Genomic DNA, 22,899 nt, shown 5'->3' with positions numbered 1-22,899 from the left:
AACATCAATAAATGCTGACAGAGTATCATTGCACAAGCATTTCGTGTGAAATACTTGTGCAATAACGCCACCTGCACATTTGCGGCCAATTGGCCACTAGCAGGGGGTGTCAATCATCCCGATTGTATCTGATCGGGATGATGGCGGACAAGTTAAGGAGCAGCAGTCTTATGTTTTAGGGTAACCTGAAACTACAGAGGTAGATTGCAGCATCCGCTGCTTGATAAATCTACCCCTTAGCATGCAAAAAAAAATAAAAATGAAACTAATTTGAAGAAAAAAAAAGAAAGAAATTTTAGGTTTTCGGCCAAGTGCATCCTGGATTTTCGGTTTCGGTCCAGAATTTCCATTTCGGTGCATCACTAGTTTAAACCTGTTTAACTTTGAAAATGTCGTTATGTTGTTTACCTTGTGAAGATGTATATGGTTCATTGTAGTGCCCGTTATAATGCATTTGTGGAGGGGGCATCATGTAAGGCTGATGTTTGGGCTAAGGAGGGAAAAAATAATAATTTGAAACTACAAGAGAACATATTCCAGTTTTGCATCATTTATAGTGACAATAAGTTAAAAAACACAAAGGGCCAGATTATGAGTGGAGCGCTAACAGTTAAGCACAAGCAATAAGGGGAATTTTAATCTGTTTGTGTGCGTCGTATTTTCCGCTCATATTATAAATTGAGAGTAAAGCGATCGCTTGATCGCAATTCATGTTCAACATTCTAGTTTACTTCTATTATCAAATTTGCTTCATTCTCTTGTGATTGCGTTGTTAAAGGAGCAGCAATGCACTACTGGTTTCTAACTGAACACATGGGTGAGCCAATGACAATCGGTATATATATGCAGCCACCAATCAGCAGCTAGAACCTAGGTTCGTTGCTGCTCCTGAGCTTACGTAAACCTTTCAGCAAAGGATAACAAGAGAAGGAAGCAAATGAAATAATAGAAGTAAATTGGAAAGTTGTTTAAAACTGTATGTTCTGTCTAAATTATGAATGTCTAATTATGACTTTATTGTCCCTTTAAATGGATGAAAACATGTAAAAGCATATTTATGAAATATTCATATTTCATAAATGTTTTAACTATGTATTTAGTGTACATATTATACATTCCAATGTTCTGTACAAAGCAGAATATGTTCTATGTATTTCTAAATAGATATCTCTATATATAGATAGGTATCGATATATATTGTACCAAAATATCATCAGATATATGTAGAAATATGTATTTATGAATAAATAGAACATTCTGTTATGTGCAGAAGATTGGAATGTGAAATATTCATATGTTCATGTTGGGTTAGCGCAAATGAGAATATGAGATTGTGTTTGCGTGTGAGTGGGGTGTTTTTCCACTTTTTTTTCTCCATTGACTTCTATGGGGGAATACATGAACATACAAGCAATATTCTCACTTCGGATTTTTGCGCTAGTCGGGTTACTGCAAGAGCAAAAACAGTTTACTTTTAACACGAGCGCAACTCGACGAACGCAAAAATCTTACTTCTAGCGCAATTAAAGCTCAAGCGGGATTGTTAATTTGCGCTTCACTCGTAATCTAGCCATTTATGAGGAACAACATTTTGAGTTTCATGTTGGTTTAATATTATACTCACTATCAGAAGCCTTACCAGGGACACTCTTGTTGAGGATCTCCTTCTCACTGGGTTCACAGCCTGAGATTGTCTGGGAATAAAAGTTGTAACATTAAATGACCAGAGCTATAAGATAATATGCACAACAGCTCTTAAAATGAGATAACTCAAATGCTAACTAGTAAAAAGGATCAGACACTAAATTAACAAGCAAACAATTAATATATATATATATATATATATATATATATATATATATATATATATATATATATATATATATATATATATAAATATGCATACACACACATACATAGTTACATACACACACATATACATACACATTAAGGCATAGACTCATACATGAACAAGGCCAAGTCCGGGGATATATGTGGTTCAGAGGCTTGCTTTGAGCAGTTTCCAGATTCACCCGCCCAAAAAACATTGTACATAACATCTGTTCTTTTCCATCTGCATTCACAATGTACTGTAAGCTAATTTGTAAGTAATTATTGTTAACATGAATTGCCCCAGCAAACTTGAAAATTGTTAATGTACTTTTTCTACTTTAATGGCATAGTAAGGAAGATTCTGGTGACTACAGTCCTGTTTTTTACTTCAGTAGTCAGATAACTCTTTGAATAGAAAAAAGTGTGTCACGAATAAAGAGATACTATTTGCAAGAAACAAAGATTGCACCAATTTTACTGTAGTCAGAATCATTTAGTTGACTTTTGTTTGACTATATAACTAAAGTGGTGGAACAGTATAGAGGAATAGATGTAGCTTAACTTGATTTTAGTAAACCATTTGACAACCATGTCAGAAACACTAATTCATTAACAGCATTGCCTTGGGTTAGCTTTAAAATTAGTTTAAAGTAGACTCGACAATTTTCCATCATTTATCATCATATTGAAATTGTTTTGGGTTTTTTGCCTGAAAATATGAAGCAAAATTAGTTTCAAATTAAACTAATACAGCAGTATCAGTCGTGTATTCCCTACTAGTGCTTACTGGCTGATGAATACTTCCTACTAAAGCTCACTGGCCGAAGAATGCTTCCTACTAGACCTCACTGGCTGATGAGTACTTTCTACAAGAGCTCACTGGCCAATGAGTACTTTCTAATAGCTCTATTAGGAAGTACTCATTGGCCAGTGAGCTCAAACTGGCTGATGAGTACTTACAACTAATGAATATTGGCTGCTAAATACTTCCTACTAAAACACAGTGGCTTATTGATAATTCTCATTGATTCTGACTGGATGATAGTTACTTCCTGATAATGCCAACATTTAAAAGATAAACTTTAATATTAATGATAATACTTGATTACAGTGCTGCTTTAAAAGGGTATAGACTTAGATTAAGAATATACTTCCTACTAGAGCTCACTGGCCGATTAATACTTCCTACAAAAGCATAGTGAGTACTTCCTACTAAAGCACATTGGCCGATGAGTAATTCCTACTAAAGAACATCGGCCGATGATTATTTCCTAATAAAGCACAGTGGTCTATTGGTACTTCTCAATGATGCCGACTGAATGATAGTTACTTGCTGATAATGCCGATGTTTAAATGCTAAACTTTAATATTAATGATAGATATTACTTGATTACAGTGTCGCTTTAAAAGAGTATATAGTGTTAGATTAAGGGTAGTTAACAATCAGAGTTCATTCAAAGGCCGGAGAATTATTTTTAAGTAGGGTACCTCAAAAGTCCTGGGGCACGTTTTTTTTAATATCACACATCAATGATATTGTTAGAAGAGTTCTATGTCTTTTCGCAGATGATACAAAAAGTTTTAAATGGAGCTAATGTTCACTGGAGAGGTATGTCAAATTAATAGATATAGGGTCCAACTCTCATACTATAGACTCAATGGACATTTACAGATGATAGCAGGTGATTTCAGGTTGCTAAATAACACACTAGAGCAACAGTAAAAGCTAGAAAGCTACTTAAGACCATTAAATACAGTAGATTTGCAGAAGTAGATTTTTTTTCTGACAAACTTCAGTTATATCTACTTCCAATCCTCCTGTATCATGTGACAGCCATCAGCCAATCACTAATGCACTAGATTGGTCTATTTTTAGGTAAAACTAATCTCACAACTCAATTTGAATATCTATACTACAATATTTTATTAATATACATGAGTATTATTACAATATAGAGACAGCAATGGGGAAGAATATATCATCTCTGAGGTTTCCCTCCCAAGGGTATAGAGAGACACAATTCTAAGCAAACTATCTTGGCTGCATTATCTTCAGACTCTTGTGCTTTTAAATATTGTACAGTGATGATGAGATACATTATAGTTTGCAGCAGATGAGGTTAAATATCACATTAACACAAATGGTAGATGGAAGCAGAGTAAATGGACGATCTCTCATAGGAATACAGTGGATAGAAAAGATTAAAAGCTCACCCTTTAGGAAGAGAAGGACGAGAGAGAATTGGAAAGCGTTGGAAAGAAAGAAGAGAGAAAGATTTCTGCAACACTTCCACAGGAGGAGGAGGATCTGGGGGCTCCCTGAGACAAAAACAGGCAAAACGGAGGTCACAAAGGAGCATTACTCTGAGCATATATCAGCAATTAAGCAGTACATTCTAAAATAAATCATTTAACACGGTCATATCACTAGCACAAAAAGGGAAGCTCTGGTTTACACCTGGTAAAATGTATGTTCCTGGTCTCCTCTGTGGTGACCAAGCATGTAAATGAGCTTCTGGTCTGAGCTTACCAATCATGGATGCACTCCAGCATCTCTGGAGAAAATGCAACATCCAAACTTTTAAGGAATATTTTAAAGCAAAAGCAGACACACTATGTAATAAAAGCATATTGCAATGTTTTATTTTCCTTAGAGAAACATTTTATAAAGTAAATACATTAATGACCTTTTAACAAAATGCTGAAATATTACAAATATTCTGCAGGTGCACTTTTTTTTGCAGTGAGTAAGACCATTCTGATGCCGAAGTATTTTGTTGTTTTTTTTACTTTCTGTCGTTTATAAAAATAAGCAAAAAAAAAAATCATACTTCTGGACTGGAATATTCCTAGACTTTAAAATGGGGGGGAGGGGGATATGTCCCTTAAACTCAATTGCGGAGTTATTATTTTGATTTTTATTATTCTTCTTTATTTATAAAGCGCCAACAGATTCCGCAGTGCTGCCCATGGGTACAAAGATAAAAGTACAATGGATAAACAATACAATAAAAGACATCATTTTACAAACAAATACAGGGGGAATTGAGGGCCCTATTTCATTTTATCACTAACAGCCCTTTAAATTCACATTGTGCACTATTTTACATCTCAACATACTAAGAAAAAGTGGTGGCCTGTCCTGCAAATGTCAAACTACAACAATGATTATAGGTGTTTAGCAGAATCATCATGCAATTCTTCCATAAACGAACCAACAATTTGATACAAACACTATAGTTAGCTTATACACAGCTAGAATGGGATTTGTGTGAAGAAATGTACTGTGTGTGTCCAAGTGATTAACCCCTTAACGACCGAGGACGTGCAGGGTACGTCCTCAAAAAAAAAGGCAGTTAACGCCTGAGAACGTACCCTGCACGTCCTTGGTGTGGAAAGCAGCTGGAAGCAATCCTGCTCACTTCCAGCTGCTTTCCGGTTATTGCAGTGATGCCTCGATATGGAGGCATCCTGCAATAACCGTTTTAAGCCATCCGGTGCAGAGAGAGCCACTCTGTGGCCCTCTCTGCACCGGAGATAGGTGGCTTATTGCGTTGGTGGGTTGGAGCCGGACCGGGAGGCGTCCATCGATGGCCCTTCGTGATGTGGAGGGGGGCGGGATAGTGGGCGGGGAGGCCAGGGGGCGCGCACTGACGCGCGCACGTGCACGGGAGGGCGGGGGCGGGCGCGTGCACGGGGAGGGAGCGGGTGGGAACCGCTACACTACAGAAAAAAATTGTAGGAAAATGAGAAAAAAATCGCAAAAAATAAATAAATCAAATTAAAAACATCAGTTAGGTGGTGGGTGTTGGGCTGTGGGGAGGGGGAAGCTACACTACAGAAAAACCGGGGAAAAAATAAAATAAAACATATTACCAGTACCCAAGATGGCCCCCAATAAGGCAGAGGGGAGGGTTAGAGAGCGGTTTTGGGGGGATCAGGGAGGTTGGGTGCTAAGGGGGGGATCCTACACAGTAGCATATGTAAATATGCTTAAAAAATTTATTTTAGTACTGGCAGACTTTCTGCCAGTACTTAAGATGGCGGGGACAATTGTGGGGTGGGGGAGGGAAGGGAGCTGTTTGGGAGAGATCAGGGGGTGGGATGTGTCAGGTGGAAGGCTGATCTCTACACTAAAGCTAAAATTAACCCTGCAAGCTCCCTACAAACTCCCTAATTAACCCCTTCACTGCTAGCCATAATACACGTGTGAGGCGCAGCAGCATTTAGCGGTCTTCTAATTACCAGAAAGCAATGCCAAAGTCATATATGTCTGCTATTTCTGAACAAAGGAGATCCCAGAGAAGCATTTACAACCATTTGTACCATAATTGCACAAACTGTTTGTAAATGTTTTCAGTGAGAAACCTAAAATTGTGAAAAATGTAACTTTTTTTTTTTTATTTGATCGCATTTGGCGGTAAAATGGTGGCATGAAATATACCAAAATGGGCCTAGATCAATACTTTGGGTTGTGTACTACACTATACTAAAGCTAAAATTAACCATACAAGCTCCCTAATTAACCCCTGCACTGCTGGGCATAATACACGTGTGGTGCGCAGCAGCATTTAGTGGCCTTCTAATTACCAAAAAGCAATGCCAAAGCCATATATGGCTGCTATTTCTGAACAAAGGGGATCCCAGAGAAGCATTTACAACCATTTGTGCCATAATTGCACAAGCTGTTTGTAAATCATTTCAGTGAGAAACCTAAAATTGTGAAAAATTTAGCGTTTTTTTTTTATTTGATCGCATTTGGCGGTGAAATGGTGGCATGAAATATACCAAAATTGGCCTAGATCAATACTTGGGGTTGTCTACTACACTACACTAAAGCTAAAATTAACCCTACAAGCTCCCTACAAGCTCCCTAATTAACCCCTTAACTGCTGGGCATAATACACGTGTGGTGCGCAGTGGCATTTAGCGACCTTCTAATTACCAAAAAGCAACGCCAAAGCTATACATGTCTGCTATTTCTGAACAAAGGGGATCCCAGAGAAGAATTTACAACCCTTTATGCCATAATTGCACAAGCTGTTTGTAAATAATTTCAGTGAGACACCGAAAGTTTGTGAAAAAATTTGTGAAAAAGTGAACGATTTTTTGTATTTGATCGCATTTGGCGGGGGAATGGTGGAATGAAATATACCAAAATTGGCCTAGATCAATACTTTGGGATGTCTACTAAAAAAAATATATATACATGTCAAGGGATATTCAGGGATTCCTGAAAGTTATTATTGTTCTAATGTAACTAGCGCTAATTTTGAAAAAAAATGGTTTGGAAATAGCAAAGTGCTACTTGTATTTATGGCCCTAGAACTTGCAAAAAAAGCAAAGAAGATGTAAACATTGGGTATTTCTAAACTCAGGACAAAATTTAGAAACTATTTAGCATGGGTGTTTTTTGGTGGTTGTAGATATGTAACAGATTTTTGGGGTAAAAGTTAGAAAAAGTGTTTTTTTTTCCATTTTTCCTCATATTTTATAATTTTTTTTATAGTAAATTATAAGATATGATGAAAATAATGGTATCTTTAGAAAGTCAATTTAATGGCGAGAAAAACGGTATATAATATGTGTGGGTACAGTAAAATGAGTAAGAGGAAAATTACAGCTAAACACAAACACCGCAAAAATGTAAAAATAGCCTTGGTCCCAAACAGACAGAAAATGGAAAAGTGCTGTGGTCATTAAGGGGTTAAGCACTATAAATATTAAGTCCGCTTCTCCCCAGAACCGCAGGGGCATATTTAAATATTAGACAAACTGTCATTGCAGATGTTAGACACACATTCACCGTCTCTTTCAGCTACAGAGTAATTTTCCAAGCAACAGAAATTGCAAATGTGAGAACTAAGTGTCAGCTTTACTCGACCCAGTTAGTGAGGTGTAATTTATCATTTTATGTATAAGGAATCATGGAATGTATATGTAGGTCACTATGTTACTTTTAGAAATCCTAAATCACCACTGTTAGTTTCAACTTGGCTTAACAGGCTTCTGACATTCTATGTAAATACGACAATAATATTTAGATGTGGTCTGTGCATGGTGACCCAAGCATGCGATTACTGAGACTAGAGGGGTACGTTTTATTTTACTGATGACACTCACAAAACTATGCACAAATAAGTAGCACTCACAAATTAAAGTAAACAGTCTCAAAAAAGGGCTGTGCTGAAAAAACAAAAACAATGCAGAGTTAAAGAGCAGAAGCATTGTTACCATCCATAAATATTCCCACTTTTAACAGAGTGGTGTGTGCTGACAGAAGTTAATGTGACATTACTCAACAACTAACTCCAGCCTAAAAGGTACAGAAACAAACCAGATTTTAGATGTGGACATAAAACCCCAAAAGTTTATTTCATGATTTGGATAGAACATATAATCTTAAACAACTTTCAAAATTGCTTCTATTATCACATTTGCTTCATTCTCTTGTTATCCTTTGCTGAAAGAACAGCACTGCACTACTGGCAGCTAGCTGAACACAAATCGTTAGCCAATAACAAGAGACAAATGTGTGCAGGCACCAATCAGCAGCTAGCTCCCGCTAGTATAGGATATGTGAGTATTCATTTCAACAAAGGATACCAAGAGAACAAAGCAGATTTGAAAAAGAAGTGAATTTAAAAGTGTCTTAAAATTACATGCTCTGTCTGAATCGTGCAAGTTGAATTTAGACTTTCCTTTCCCTGTAACTTTAAAAGGGTATGGAAGTGATGCATTGATTTCCAGTCCTTGAAGAATAAAACAAGAACGTCAACATTAAAATAAATTATACATAAAGCTTTGCATAATTGAAATGCAAATTTATTTTCATACTTTAAAGTCCACCACAGCCATAGCATTTTTTGCTGTATTGTCTAAGCTGACAGTCTAATGAAACCATATCACAAGTATAAGAGAGGCTGCCTACAGAGAGTGTTTCTCTTATTGATAGGCATTTGCTTCCACACATTAAATCAGCTTGGGCAATACAGCCTATATTGCACTGGTAAATGGTTATATCTGATATGGGTGATTCATATATAAATCAACTACTTGAAATTTGTTTTCCATTTGAGTGAGCACCCTCTGTAAGTATTACAGAGTAGACAGAGATTTTAGGACAGGGAAAAAGTCTATTTTTAACTCTTTCTTTTGTATTACATAATCACAGTAGCTCATTGCATCGTTTTTACATTTAATTTAATTAGTGCCAGGGCTCGACAAACCCAAGCATCATAGAGCCCTGGCACCTTAAAATTAGGCTTGGCACCCTGGTTAAGAGTGCCCAAGGTTCATTATATAATGCATATGTGTGCTTGTTATTAATATATTTATGCATATATAGACATATATGTTTGTGAGTGTATATACCAGGGACGTGCACTCTTAAGAGGCAGGGGAGGCAGTGCCTACCCTGCCATATGTGGCCAATGCTTAATTACATTTTAATGAAAACAACAAAAAAAAAAAAAAATTAAAAAAAAAAATATTTTCCCCCCATGTAATGCTATTGAGAGGCAGGTACAGGAACGCTTCTCTCCATTGCAGTACATGGGTTAAAAGAAAAGCTGTGCTGCAGCGCCACCTGTGAAGCAGCAAAAATTGGGACTAATAGGACGCACCCCTCTTGATGCCTCCTAGCAAGTGAAGGCTATATAGATTAATCAGAAGGAGGATGCCGTGAGCAGGGTCATGTGACACAACTGGAAGCTGAGGTAACCTAAGAACAGATGACACCAAGCAGAAGAGTAAAGTAGTATTCTACATCCCTTGTGCTTCACAAATTGTGTTCAGATACAGCTCATTAACAGAGGGGGACAGTAAGTGAGCATAACCCAATACTGACAGGGTCAATTCAAATTTAAATTTATAATTTAAAACCCAGAGTTTGAAGTTAAGTGTGCAGTGTCCACATTATTTAAACTAAAGTTTTTGACATTGAATATTGCTAAGCCTCCCTTTTTCATGGTTATTTGATTTAATTAGGTACAAACTCCATATATGTTATGTCTGTTCAGTCAGAGAATGCAGTATCTATTTTTATTTTTCTCTGTGTCTCCATTTATTTAAAGACTGCTGTTAACTTGTAATTCACAAATCAATTGAAAGCTGTTGCATTGTGTTTTTAATATGTGATGCTTTTATACAAGTTTATATTAATAAAAGGAGATAATGAGTAATTTAAAAAATATATGTAATTATTGCATTTAAATTTTTTAGAAATAATGCCACTGTAAAGTAACTGGTTAAACACATAGTCAAAGGGAGACATTTAAACATAAACTTTCATGATTGAGGTAGAGCATGCTATTTTAATAGACTTTTCTAGTTATTTATATTTTGAGAATTAGCATCAACTGTTACTGGCCCCATGTCAGCAAATCAAATTAGTTTTTGAAAGGAACATGAAAGTCATAATTACATTTCCATCATTCAGATAGAAATTGCACACAAAAAATAAATAAACTTCTATTTTACTTTTATTATTATGTACTTTATTATTTTGGTATCCTTTGGTGTCCTTTGTTGAAGAGCATACCTAAGTGGGATGTGCACGTGCATTTCTTGAACACCATATTGCAGCAGCAGCTGTGTTGGCAGTATTGATAACTTGTCCTTTGTGTAAAATTTGTATGGTAAATTTTCTATTTTTACAATACAGTAGTGAGTAGAGAAGAGATTGTGTATCATTCTAATTGCTTAGTAACTGGCAATGTGCCACAGAATTGTGTGAGTGTGTATGTGAGCAGAGTGTGTGTGGGTGTCAGTGAGCAGAGTATGTGTGCTTTATTCTCCAGGTAATCAATACATTTCCGATGAGCTGGTGCTTTAGTGCAGGGTTTCTCAACAATGGTCCTCAAGTACCCCCAACAGGCCAGGTTTTCATTATAGCTCAATCAGTGCACAGGTGAAGTAATCAGCTGATCAGTAACTCAGTGGTTACTAACCTGTTATCACCCATCACCTGATTATGTCACCTGTGCACTGGTTCAGCTATCATTTAAACCTGCCCTTTTGGGGGTACTTGCGGCCCTCTGTACATGTGTTTCTCCGTCGTATCATATCTAGTGCCTCACCAGCCTCTGACCTCACTGCACGTCACTGGTATATACATATTTGTCTACATGCTATATATCTTTCTATAATAGGCATGGCCAATAGTTTTGGGCTCTTAAAGGGCCACTGTAAGTAAATATTTTCTATGCCTGTTACTAACTAACTACCCCAAATACGCTTTTTATCAATAGCATTTCTTTAACATATCTCTACCGTATAGCAGAAATCTTGTCTGCAAATTTAATTGTTTTCCAAACCCACTCCGTGGGTATCCTTTGCTCTGTACCAATCCGTTTACAATACCTAGGTTTCAAAATGGCGCTTTAAACACAAAGTTATTGGTTTAAGTATTTTGAACACTCAGTGCTGAAAAACATAATTTATGTAAGAACTTACCTGATAAATTCATTTCTTTCATATTAGCAAGAGTCCATGAGCTAGTGACGTATGGGATATACATTCCCACCAGGAGGGGCAAAGTTTCCCAAACCTCAAAATGCCTATAAATACACCCCTCACCACACCCACAATTCAGTTTAACGAATAGCCAAGAAGTGGGGTGATAAAAAAGTGCGAAAGCATATAAAATAAGGAATTGGAATAATTGTGCTTTATACAAAATCATAACCACCACAAAAAAAGGGCGGGCCTCATGGACTCTTGCTAATATGAAAGAAATGAATTTATCAGGTAAGTTCTTACATAAATTATGTTTTCTTTCATGTAATTAGCAAGAGTCCATGAGCTAGTGACGTATGGGATAATGACTACCCAAGATGTGGATCTTTCCACACAAGAGTCACTAGAGAGGGAGGGATAAAATAAAGACAGCCAATTCCTGCTGAAAATAATCCACACCCAAAATAAAGTTTAACGAAAAACATAAGCAGAAGATTCAAACTGAAACCGCTGCCTGAAGTACTTTTCTACCAAAAACTGCTTCAGAAGAAGAAAATACATCAAAATGGTAGAATTTAGTAAAAGTATGCAAAGAGGACCAAGATGCTGCTTTGCAGATCTGGTCAACCGAAGCTTCATTCCTAAACGCCCAGGAAGTAGAAACTGACCTAGTAGAATGAGCTGTAATTCTCTGAGGCGGAGTTTTACCCGACTCAACATAGGCAAGATGAATTAAAGATTTCAACCAAGATGCCAAAGAAATGGCAGAAGCTTTCTGGCCTTTTCTAGAACCGGAAAAGATAACAAATAGACTAGAAGTCTTACGAAAAGATTTCGTAGCTTCAACATAATATTTCAAAGCTCTAACAACATCCAAAGAATGCAACGATTTCTCCTTAGAATTCTTAGGATTAGGACATAATGAAGGAACCACAATTTCTCTACTAATGTTGTTGGAATTCACAACTTTAGGTAAAAATTCAAAAGAAGTTCGCAACACCGCCTTATCCTGATGAAAAATCAGAAAAGGAGACTCACAAGAAAGAGCAGATAATTCAGAAACTCTTCTGGCAGAAGAGATGGCCAAAAGGAACAAAACTTTCCAAGAAAGTAATTTAATGTCCAATGAATGCATAGGTTCAAACGGAGGAGCTTGAAGAGCTCCCAGAACCAAATTCAAACTCCAAGGAGGAGAAATTGACTTAATGACAGGTTTTATACGAACCAAAGCTTGTACAAAACAATGAATATCAGGAAGAATAGCAATCTTTCTGTGAAAAAGAACAGAAAGAGCAGAGATTTGTCCTTTCAAAGAACTTGCGGACAAACCCTTATCTAAACCATCCTGAAGGAACTGTAAAATTCTCGGTATTCTAAAAGAATGCCAGGAAAAATGATGAGAAAGACACCAAGAAATATAAGTCTTCCAGACTCTATAATATATCTCTCGAGATACAGATTTACGAGCCTGTAACATAGTATTAATCACAGAGTCAGAGAAACCTCTTTGACCAAGAATCAAGCGTTCAATCTCCATACCTTTAAATTTAAGGATTTCAGATCCTGATGGAAAAAAGGACCTTGTGACAGAAGGTCTGGTCTTAACGGAAGAGTCCACGGTTGGCAAGAGGCCATCCGGACAAGATCCGCATACCAAAACCTGTGAGGCCATGCCGGAGCTACCAGCAGAACAAACGAGCATTCCTTCAGAATCTTGGAGATTACTCTTGGAAGAAGAACTAGAGGCGGAAAGATATAGGCAGGATGATACTTCCAAGGAAGTGATAATGCATCCACTGCCTCCGCCTGAGGATCCCGGGATCTGGACAGATACCTGGGAAGTTTCTTGTTTAGATGAGACGCCATCAGATCTATTTCTGGAAGTTCCCACATTTGAACAATCTGAAGAAATACCTCTGGGTGAAGAGACCATTCGCCCGGATGCAACGTTTGGCGACTGAGATAATCCGCCTCCCAATTGTCTACACCTGGGATATGAACCGCAGAGATTAGACAGGAGCTGGATTCCGCCCAAACCAAAATTCGAGATACTTCTTTCATAGCCAGAGGACTGTGAGTCCCTCCTTGATGATTGATGTATGCCACAGTTGTGACATTGTCTGTCTGAAAACAAATGAACGATTCTCTCTTCAGAAGAGGCCAAAACTGAAGAGCTCTGAAAATTGCACGGAGTTCCAAAATATTGATCGGTAATCTCACCTCCTGAGATTCCCAAACTCCTTGTGCCGTCAGAGATCCCCACACAGCTCCCCAACCTGTGAGACTTGCATCTGTTGAAATTACAGTCCAGGTCGGAAGCACAAAAGAAGCCCCCTGAATTAAACGATGGTGATCTGTCCACCATGTTAGAGAGTGTCGAACAATTGGTTTTAAAGATATTAATTGAGATATCTTCGTGTAATCCTTGCACCATTGCTTCAGCATACAGAGCTGAAGAGGTCGCATGTGAAAACGAGCAAAGGGGATCGCGTCCGATGCAGCAGTCATAAGACCTAGAATTTCCATGCATAAGGCTACCGAAGGGAATGGTTGTGACTGAAGGTTTCGACAAGCTGTAATCAACTTTAGACGTCTCTTGTCTGTTAAAGACAGAGTCATGGACACTGAATCCATCTGGAAACCCAGAAAGGTTACCCTTGTCTGAGGAATCAAAGAACTTTTTGGTAAATTGATCCTCCAACCATGATCTTGAAGAAACAACACAAGTCGATTCGTATGAGATTCTGCTAAATGTAAAGACTGAGCAAGTACCAAGATATCGTCCAAATAAGGAAATACCACAATACCCTGTTCTCTGATTACAGACAGCAGGGCACCGAGAACCTTTGTAAAAATTCTTGGAGCTGTAGCTAGGCCAAACGGCAGAGCCACAAACTGGTAATGCTTGTCCAGAAACAAGAATCTCAGGAACTGATAATGATCTGGATGAATCGGAATATGCAGATATGCATCCTGTAAATCTATTGTGGACATATAATTCCCTTGCTGAACAAAAGGTAAGATAGTCCTTACAGTTACCATCTTGAACGTTGGTATCCTTACATAACGATTCAATATTTTTAGATCCAGAACTGGTCTGAAAGAATTCTCCTTCTTTGGTACAATGAAGAGATTTGAATAAAACCCCATCCCCTGTTCCGGAACTGGAACTGGCATAATTACTCCAGTCAACTCTAGATCTGAAACACATTTCAGAAATGCTTGAGCTTTTACTGGATTTACTGGGACACGGGAAAGAAAAAATCTCTTTGCAGGAGGTCTCAACTTGAAACCAATTCTGTACCCTTCTGAAACAATGCTCTGAATCCAAAGATTGTGAACAGAATTGATCCAAATTTCCTTGAAAAAACGTAACCTGCCCCCTACCAGCTGAGCTGGAATGAGGGCCGCACCTTCATGTGGACTTAGAAGCAGGCTTTGCCTTTCTAGCTGGCTTGGATTTATTCCAGACTGGAGATGGTCTCCAAACTGAAACTGCTCCTGAGGATGAAGGATCAGGCTTTTGTTCTTTGTTGAAACGAAAGGAACGAAAACGATTATTAGCCCTGTTTTTACCTTTAGATTTTTTATCCTGTGGTAAAAAAGTTCCTTTCCCACCAGTAACAGTTGAAATAATGGAATCCAACTGAGAACCAAATAATTTGTTACCCTGGAAAGAAATGGAAAGTAAAGTTGATTTAGAAGCCATATCAGCATTCCAAGTTTTAAGCCATAAAGCTCTTCTAGCTAAAATAGCTAGAGACATAAACCTGACATCAACTCTGATAATATCAAAAATGGCATCACAGATAAAATTATTAGCATGCTGAAGAAGAATAATAATATCATGAGAATCACGATGTGTTACTTGTTGCGCTAAAGTTTCCAACCAAAAAGTTGAAGCTGCAGCAACATCAGCCAAAGATATAGCAGGTCTAAGAAGATTACCTGAACACAGATAAGCTTTTCTTAGAAAGGACTCAATTTTCCTATCTAGAGGATCCTTAAACGAAGTACCATCTGACGTAGGAATAGTAGTACGTTTAGCAAGGGTAGAAATAGCCCCATCAACTTTAGGGATCTTGTCCCAAAATTCTAATCTGTCAGACGGCACAGGATATAAATGCTTAAAACGTTTAGAAGGAGTAAATGAATTACCCAAATTATCCCATTCTTTGGAAATTACTGCAGAAATAGCATTAGGAACAGGAAAAACTTCTGGAATAACCACAGGAGCTTTAAATACCTTATCTAAACGTTTAGAATTAGTATCAAGAGGACCAGAATCCTCTATTTCTAAAGCAATTAGTACTTCTTTAAGTAAAGAACGAATAAATTCCCTTTTAAATAAATATGAAGATTTATCAGCATCAACCTCTGAGACAGAATCCTCTGAACCAGAGGAATCATCAGAATCAGAATGATGATGTTCAGTTAAAAATTCATCTGTAGGGAGAGAATTTTTAAAAGATTTTTTACGTTTACTAGAAGGAGAAATAACAGACATAGCCTTCTTTATGGATTCAGAAACAAAATCTCTTATATTATCAGGAACATTCTGCACCTTAGATGTTGAAGGAACTGCAACAGGCAATGGTACTTTACTAAAGGAAATATTATCTGCTTTAACAAGTTTGTCATGACAATCAATACAAACAACAGCTGGAGGAATAGCTACCAAAAGTTTACAGCAGATACACTTAGCTTTGGTAGATTCAGCACTTGACAGCGATTTTCCTGTAGTATCTTCTGACTCAGATGCAACGTGAGACATCTTGCAATATGTAAGAGAAAAAACAACATATATATAAAGCAAAATTGATCAAATTCCTTAAATGACAGTTTCAGGAATGGGAAAAAATGCCAAAGAACAAGCTTCTAGCAACCAGAAGCAATAAAAAATGAGACTTAAATAATGTGGAGACAAAAGTGACGCCCATTTTTTTTTTTTTCGCGCCAAATAAGACGCCCACATTATTTGGCGCCTAAATGCTTTTTGGCGCCAAAAATGACGCCACATCCGGAACGCCGACATTTTTGGCGCAAAATAACGTCAAAGAATGACGCAACTTCCGGCGACACGTATGACGCTGGAAACGGAAATAGAATTTTTGCGCCAAAAAAGTCCGCGCCAAGAATGACGCAATAAAATGAAGCATTTTCAGCCCCGCGAGCCTAACAGCCCACAGGGAAAAAGTCAAATTTTAAGGTAAGAAAAATGTTAAATTAAAATGCATTATCCCAAATATGAAACTGACTGTCTGAAAATAAGGAAAGTTGAACATTCTGAGTCAAGGCAAATAAATGTTTGAATACATATATTTAGAACTTTATAAACAAAGTGCCCAACCATAGCTAGGAGTGTCACAGAAAATAAGACTTACTTACCCCAGGACACTCATCTACATATAGCAGATAGCCAAACCAGTACTGAAACGAGAATCAGCAGAGGTAATGGTATATATAAGAGTATATCGTCGATCTGAAAAGGGAGGTAAGAGATGAATCTCTACGACCGATAACAGAGAACCTATGAAATAGACCCCTTAGAAGGAGATCACTGCATTCAAATAGGCAATACTCTCCTCACATCCCTCTGACATTCACTGCACGCTGAGAGGAAAACCGGGCTCCAACTTGCTGCGGAGCGCATATCAACGTAGAATCTAGCACAAACTTACTTCACCACCTCCATCGGAGGCAAAGTTTGTAAAACTGAATTGTGGGTGTGGTGAGGGGTGTATTTATAGGCATTTTGAGGTTTGGGAAACTTTGCCCCTCCTGGTGGGAATGTATATCCCATACGTCACTAGCTCATGGACTCTTGCTAATTACATGAAAGAAATAGCGGGCAGGATAACGTGACATCATCGGCGAATAAAAGATATAACTTTTAGAACGTTATGAAACTTTGTTTTGGAGAAAATATAGGTCAGTAGGCTTTAATTAATGTTTATTAACTTTAATATGTTAGTAGTTTAGCTTAAAAATTATAACAGAAAGTAATCCTTTAAATTTATTGGCTGGATCCTAGATTTGGAACAAATATGTATGCTTTCAACAAAGGATACCAAAAGAACAAAGCAAATTAGGTAATAGAAGTAAATTAGAAAGTTATTTAAAAGTATATGCTCTATCAGAATCATGAAAGAACAATTTGGGGTTTTATGTCGCTTTCATCACATACCACTGCATTATTTACTTACTTATATAAATGCTTATTTACTGAATCACTTATTAAAATACTTGTGTATGAACTCCCTCTCTCTTACTGTGCTTACTCTATACCCACAACACAGCCTTTAACTATATTCACACAATCCCTGATCCAAAAGAAAGCAGTGGATTATGTGCAAAGGGATATAAAGGTAATACATTAAGCTAAAGCTATAGATAAAAAACTTATGTTAGCATTTATAATGTATCCAAGGCCAGCAACATAAAATTAGTAAATGTATCAATTCCATATGTCTTTAATACATCCATTCTATATAAAAAAAAAAAGCTGTTCTGGACTCTCCATGCCATTGGAAAGAAATAAAAACATTCTAGATATTTTAATTATTGCCCCTTCCTCACAGTATATTTTTTTTCTCATCTTTGCTTCCTACAGCCAATCAATGCCCACAGTACCAGATTGTTGTAGCCTCTGATTAGCTGCCTTGAGGAAAACTTTATTTAAAATAAAATCTGTTTAAAGGAAACATAATATATTCATTTTACAAACGAAGTAATCCATTAACATCCACCTTTAAGTACAGATAAGCCAATCTAAATTTTTTTTGGACTAGCACATTTTTAGGATGTGCATTTTTGTGTCACTCAATAAAATCAAGTTTTTAAAAAGGACACTGCACACTTTGAAGAAATTTCTGTTGTCTTAGTACAGAACATCATATCAACCAAGTCTAAACCTGTATAAAACAAATTAACATCTTGTCTTCTGCAATTGTATTTTCCAATGACCAAATTCCAAACACTATTTGACTTATTTGGAGTCTGCAGACAACAAAGCTAATCACAGTCATTACATTAACCCTTTGATGACCAGGTTACTTTGTCTACATCGGAACAACGTTCGGATGTAAGCAAATTGAAATCCCGTGATCCTGCACGCGATCGTGAGATTTCAAAGATGGGATCGGGTCAGGGGGGCGTCCCTATGATGCTAGGCACGCCCTACCGACCGGGACCACATCCAGGAAGCGCCGTTGGCTTCAGGACAACCAAACGGCTAGGACGTTCTATTCTGTTTTAACGGCACTAAAGTCCGGGCAGGTTAGGACGGAATAGAACGCCATAACGGCCTTAAAAGGTTAAAAAAAACATAATTTATGTAAGAACTTACCTGATAAATTCATTTCTTTCATATTAGCAAGAGTCCATGAGCTAGTGACGTATGGGATATACATTCCTACCAGGAGGGGCAAAGTTTCCCAAACCTTAAAATGCCTATAAATACACCCCTCACCACACCCACAATTCAGTTTAACGAATAGCCAAGAAGTGGGGTGATAAGAAAAAAGTGCGAAAGCATATAAAATAAGGAATTGGAATAATTGTGCTTTATACAAAATCATAACCACCACAAAAAAAGGGCGGGCCTCATGGACTCTTGCTAATATGAAAGAAATGAATTTATCAGGTAAGTTCTTACATAAATTATGTTTTCTTTCATGTAATTAGCAAGAGTCCATGAGCTAGTGACGTATGGGATAATGACTACCCAAGAAGTGGATCTTTCCACACAAGAGTCACTAGAGAGGGAGGGATAAAATAAAGACAGCCAATTCCTGCTGAAAATAATCCACACCCAAAATAAAGTTTAATGAAAAACATAAGCAGAAGATTCAAACTGAAACCGCTGCCTGAAGTACTTTTCTACCAAAAACTGCTTCAGAAGAAGAAAATACATCAAAATGGTAGAATTTAGTAAAAGTATGCAAAGAGGACCAAGTCGCTGCTTTGCAGATCTGGTCAACCGAAGCTTCATTCCTAAACACCCAGGAAGTAGAAACTGACCTACCCGACTCAACATAGGCAAGATGAATTAAAGATTTCAACCAAGATGCCAACGAAATGGCAGAAGCTTTCTGGCCTTTTCTAGAACCGGAAAAAATAACAAATAGACTAGAAGTCTTACGAAAAGATTTCGTAGCTTCAACATAATATTTCAAAGCTCTAACAACATCCAAAGAATGCAACGATTTCTCCTTAGAATTCTTAGGATTAGGACATAATGAAGGAACCACAATTTCTCTACTAATGTTGTTGGAATTCACAACTTTAGGTAAAAATTCAAAAGAAGTTCGCAACACCGCCTTATCCTGATGAAAAATCAGAAAAGGAGACTCACAAGAAAGAGCAGATAATTCAGAAACTCTTCTGGCAGAAGAGATGGCCAAAAGGAACAAAAAACTTTCCAAGAAAGTAATTTAATATCCAATGAATGCATAGGTTCAAATGGAGGAGCTTGAAGAGCCCCCAGAACCAAATTCAAACTCCAAGGAGGAGAAATTGACTTAATGACAGGCTTTATACGAACCAAAGCTTGTACAAAACAATGAATATCAGGAAGAATAGCAATCTTTCTGTGAAAAAGAACAGAAAGAGCAGAGATTTGACCTTTCAAGGAACTTGCGGACAAACCCTTATCTAAACCATCCTGAAGAATACTGTAATATTCTCGGTATTCTAAAAGAATGCCAAGAAAAATGATGAGAAAGACACCAAGAAATATAAGTCTTCCAGACTCTATAATATATATCTCTGGATACAGATGTACGAGCCTGTAACATAGTATTAATCACAGAGTCAGAGAAACCTCTTTGACCAAGAATCAAGCGTTCAATCGCCATACCTTTAAATTTAAGGATTTCAGATCCTGATGGAAAAAAAGGACCTTGAGACAAAAGGTCTGGTCTTAACGGAAGAGTCCACGGTTGGCAAGAGGCCATCCGGACAAGATCCGCATACCAAAACCTGTAAGGCCATGCCGGAGCTACCAGCAGAACAAACGAGCATTCCTTCAGAATCTTGGAGGTTACTCTTGGAAGAAGAACTAGAGGAGGAAAGATATAGGGAGGATGATACTTCCAAGAAAGTGATAATGCATCCACTGCCTCCGCCTGAGGATCCCGGGATCTGGACAGATACCTGGGAAGTTTCTTGTTTAGATGAGAAGCCATCAGATCTATTTCTGGAAGTTCCTACATTTGAACAATCTGAAGAAATATCTCTGGGTGAAGAGACCATTCGCCCGGATGCAACGTTTGACGACTGAGATAATCCGCTTTCCAATTGTCCATACCTGGGATATGAACCGCAGAGATTAGACAGGAGCTGGATTCCGCCCAAACCAAAATTCGAGATACTTCTTTCATAGCCAGAGGACTGTGAGTCCCTCCTTGATGATTGATGTATGCCACAGTTGTGACATTGTCTATCTGAAAACAAATGAACAACTCTCTCTTCAGAAGAGGCCAAGACTGAAGAGCTCTGAAAATTGCACGGAGTTCCAAAATATTGATCGGAAATCTCACCTCCTGAGATTCCCAAACCCCTTGTGCCGTCAGATACCCCCACACAGCTCCCCAACCTGTAAGACTTGCATCTGTTGAGATTATAGTCCAGGTCGGAAGAACAAAGAAGCCCCCTGAACTAAACGATGGTGATCTGTCCACCATGTCAGAGAGTGTTGTAAAATCGGTTTAAAGATATTAATTGAGATATCTTTGAGTAATCCCTGCACCATTGGTTCAGCATACAGAGCTGAAGAGGTCGCATGTGAAAACGAGCAAAGGAGATCGCATCTGATGCGGCAGTCCTAAGACCCAACATTTCCATGCATAAGGCTACCAAAGGGAAGGATTGTGACTGAAGGTTTTGACAAGCTGATATCAATGTTAAACTTCTCTTGTCTGACAAGGACAGAGTCATAGACACTGAATTTATCTAGAAACCTAAAAAGGTTACCCTTGTCTGAGGAATCAATGAACTGATTGGTAAATTGATCCTCCAACCATGAACTTGAAGAAACAACACAAGTCGATTCGTATGAGATTCTTCGAAAATGAGAAGACTGAGCAAATACCAAGATATCGTCCAAATAAGGAAATACCAAAACCCTATTCTCTGATTACAGAAAGAAGGGCACCGAGAACCTTTGAAAAAAATTCTTGGAACTGAGGCTAAGCCAAACGGTAGAGCCACAAAACTGGTAATGCTTGTCTAAAAAGAGAATCTCAGACACTAAAAGTGATCTGGATGAATCGGAATATGCAGATACACATCCTGTAAATCTATTGTAGACATATAATGCCCTTGCTAAACAAAAGGCAGGATAGTCCTACAGTAACCATCTTGAATGTTGGTATCCTAACATAATGATTCAATAATGATAGATCCGGAACTGGTCTGAAGGAATTGACCTTCTTTGGTACAATGAAGAGATAAAATAAGACCCCAGCCCCTGTTCCAGAACTGGAACTGGCATAATTACTCCAACCAACTCTAGATCTGAAACACATTTCAGAAATGCTGAGCCTTTGCTGTGTTAACTGGGACACGGGAAAGAAAAGAATCTCTTAGCAGGAGGCCTTAACTTGAAGCCAATTCTGTACCTTTCTGAAACAATGTTTCTGAAACCAGAGATTAAGAACGGAATTGATCCAAATTTCTTTGAAGAAAACGTAATCTGCCCCATACCAGCTGAGCTGGAATAAGGGCCGCACCTTCATAGGTACTTAGGAGCTGGCTATAGGTTTCTATAAGGCTTGGATATATTCCAAACTGGAAATAGTTTCCAAACTGATACCGCTCCTGAGGATGAAGGATCAGGCTTTTGTTCCTTGTGAGGAAAGGAACGAAAATGATTATTTACCCTGGAAAGAAAGGGAAAGCAAAGTTGACTTAGAAGACATGTCAGCATTCCAAGTTTAATCCATAAAGCTATTCTAGCTAAAATAGCTAGAGACATATACCTGACATCAACTCTAATGATATCAAAAGATGGTATCACCAATAAAATTATTAGCATGTTATAGAATAAAAATAATGCTATAAAATTATGATCTGTTACTTGTTGCGCTAAAGCTTCTAACCAAAAAGTTGAAGCTGCAGCAACATCCGCTAAAAATATAGCAGGTCTAAGAAGAATACCTGAACATAAGTAAGCTTTTCTTAGAAAGGAATCAATTTTCCTATCTAAAGGATCCTTAAATGAAGTACTATCTGCCGTAGGAATAGTAGTACATTAGCAGGAGTAGAGACAGCCCCATAACCTTAGGGATTTTTGTCCCAAAAAACTCTAATCTGTCAGATGGCACAGGATATAATTTGCTTAAACGTCTAGAAGGAGTAAATAAATTACCCAAATTATTCCATTCCCTGGAAATTACTTCAGAAATAGCATCAGGGAGATAAAACACTTCTGGAATAACTACAGGAGATTTAAAAACCTTATTTAAACGTTTACATTTAGTATCAAGAGGATCAGAATCCTCTATTTCTAATGCAAATAACACTTCTTTAAGTAAAGAACGAATAAATTCCATCTTGAACAAATACAAAGATTTATCAGCATCAACCTCTGAGACAGAAACCTCA

The 22,899-nt window shown here is 37.6% G+C and overlaps 1 protein-coding gene across 2 annotated transcripts in view; it reads right to left on the bottom strand.

Annotated features, from left to right (window-relative positions):
* The window catches only part of PTPN21 (protein tyrosine phosphatase non-receptor type 21), a 190,007-nt gene that overhangs the window by 40,654 nt on the left and 126,454 nt on the right, over nt 1-22,899 (bottom strand). The window contains exons 11-13 of one of the 2 annotated variants that reach the window (XM_053697579.1): nt 4,048-4,152; nt 1,640-1,694; nt 409-490 (exon numbers count right to left, since the gene is read on the bottom strand). In XM_053697579.1, coding sequence (XP_053553554.1) covers nt 409-490; nt 1,640-1,694; nt 4,048-4,152 — 242 coding nt within the window. The remainder of the gene's footprint in view (nt 1-408; nt 491-1,639; nt 1,695-4,047; nt 4,153-22,899) is intronic. The other variant, XM_053697580.1, reaches the window with a different exon arrangement.

The sequence above is a fragment of the Bombina bombina genome, chromosome 1, assembly GCF_027579735.1.
Source record: "Bombina bombina isolate aBomBom1 chromosome 1, aBomBom1.pri, whole genome shotgun sequence".
Classification (NCBI taxonomy): domain Eukaryota; kingdom Metazoa; phylum Chordata; class Amphibia; order Anura; family Bombinatoridae; genus Bombina; species Bombina bombina.
Note: the sequence above shows the minus strand (reverse complement) of the source record. Positions and strands in the feature narration are given on the sequence as shown.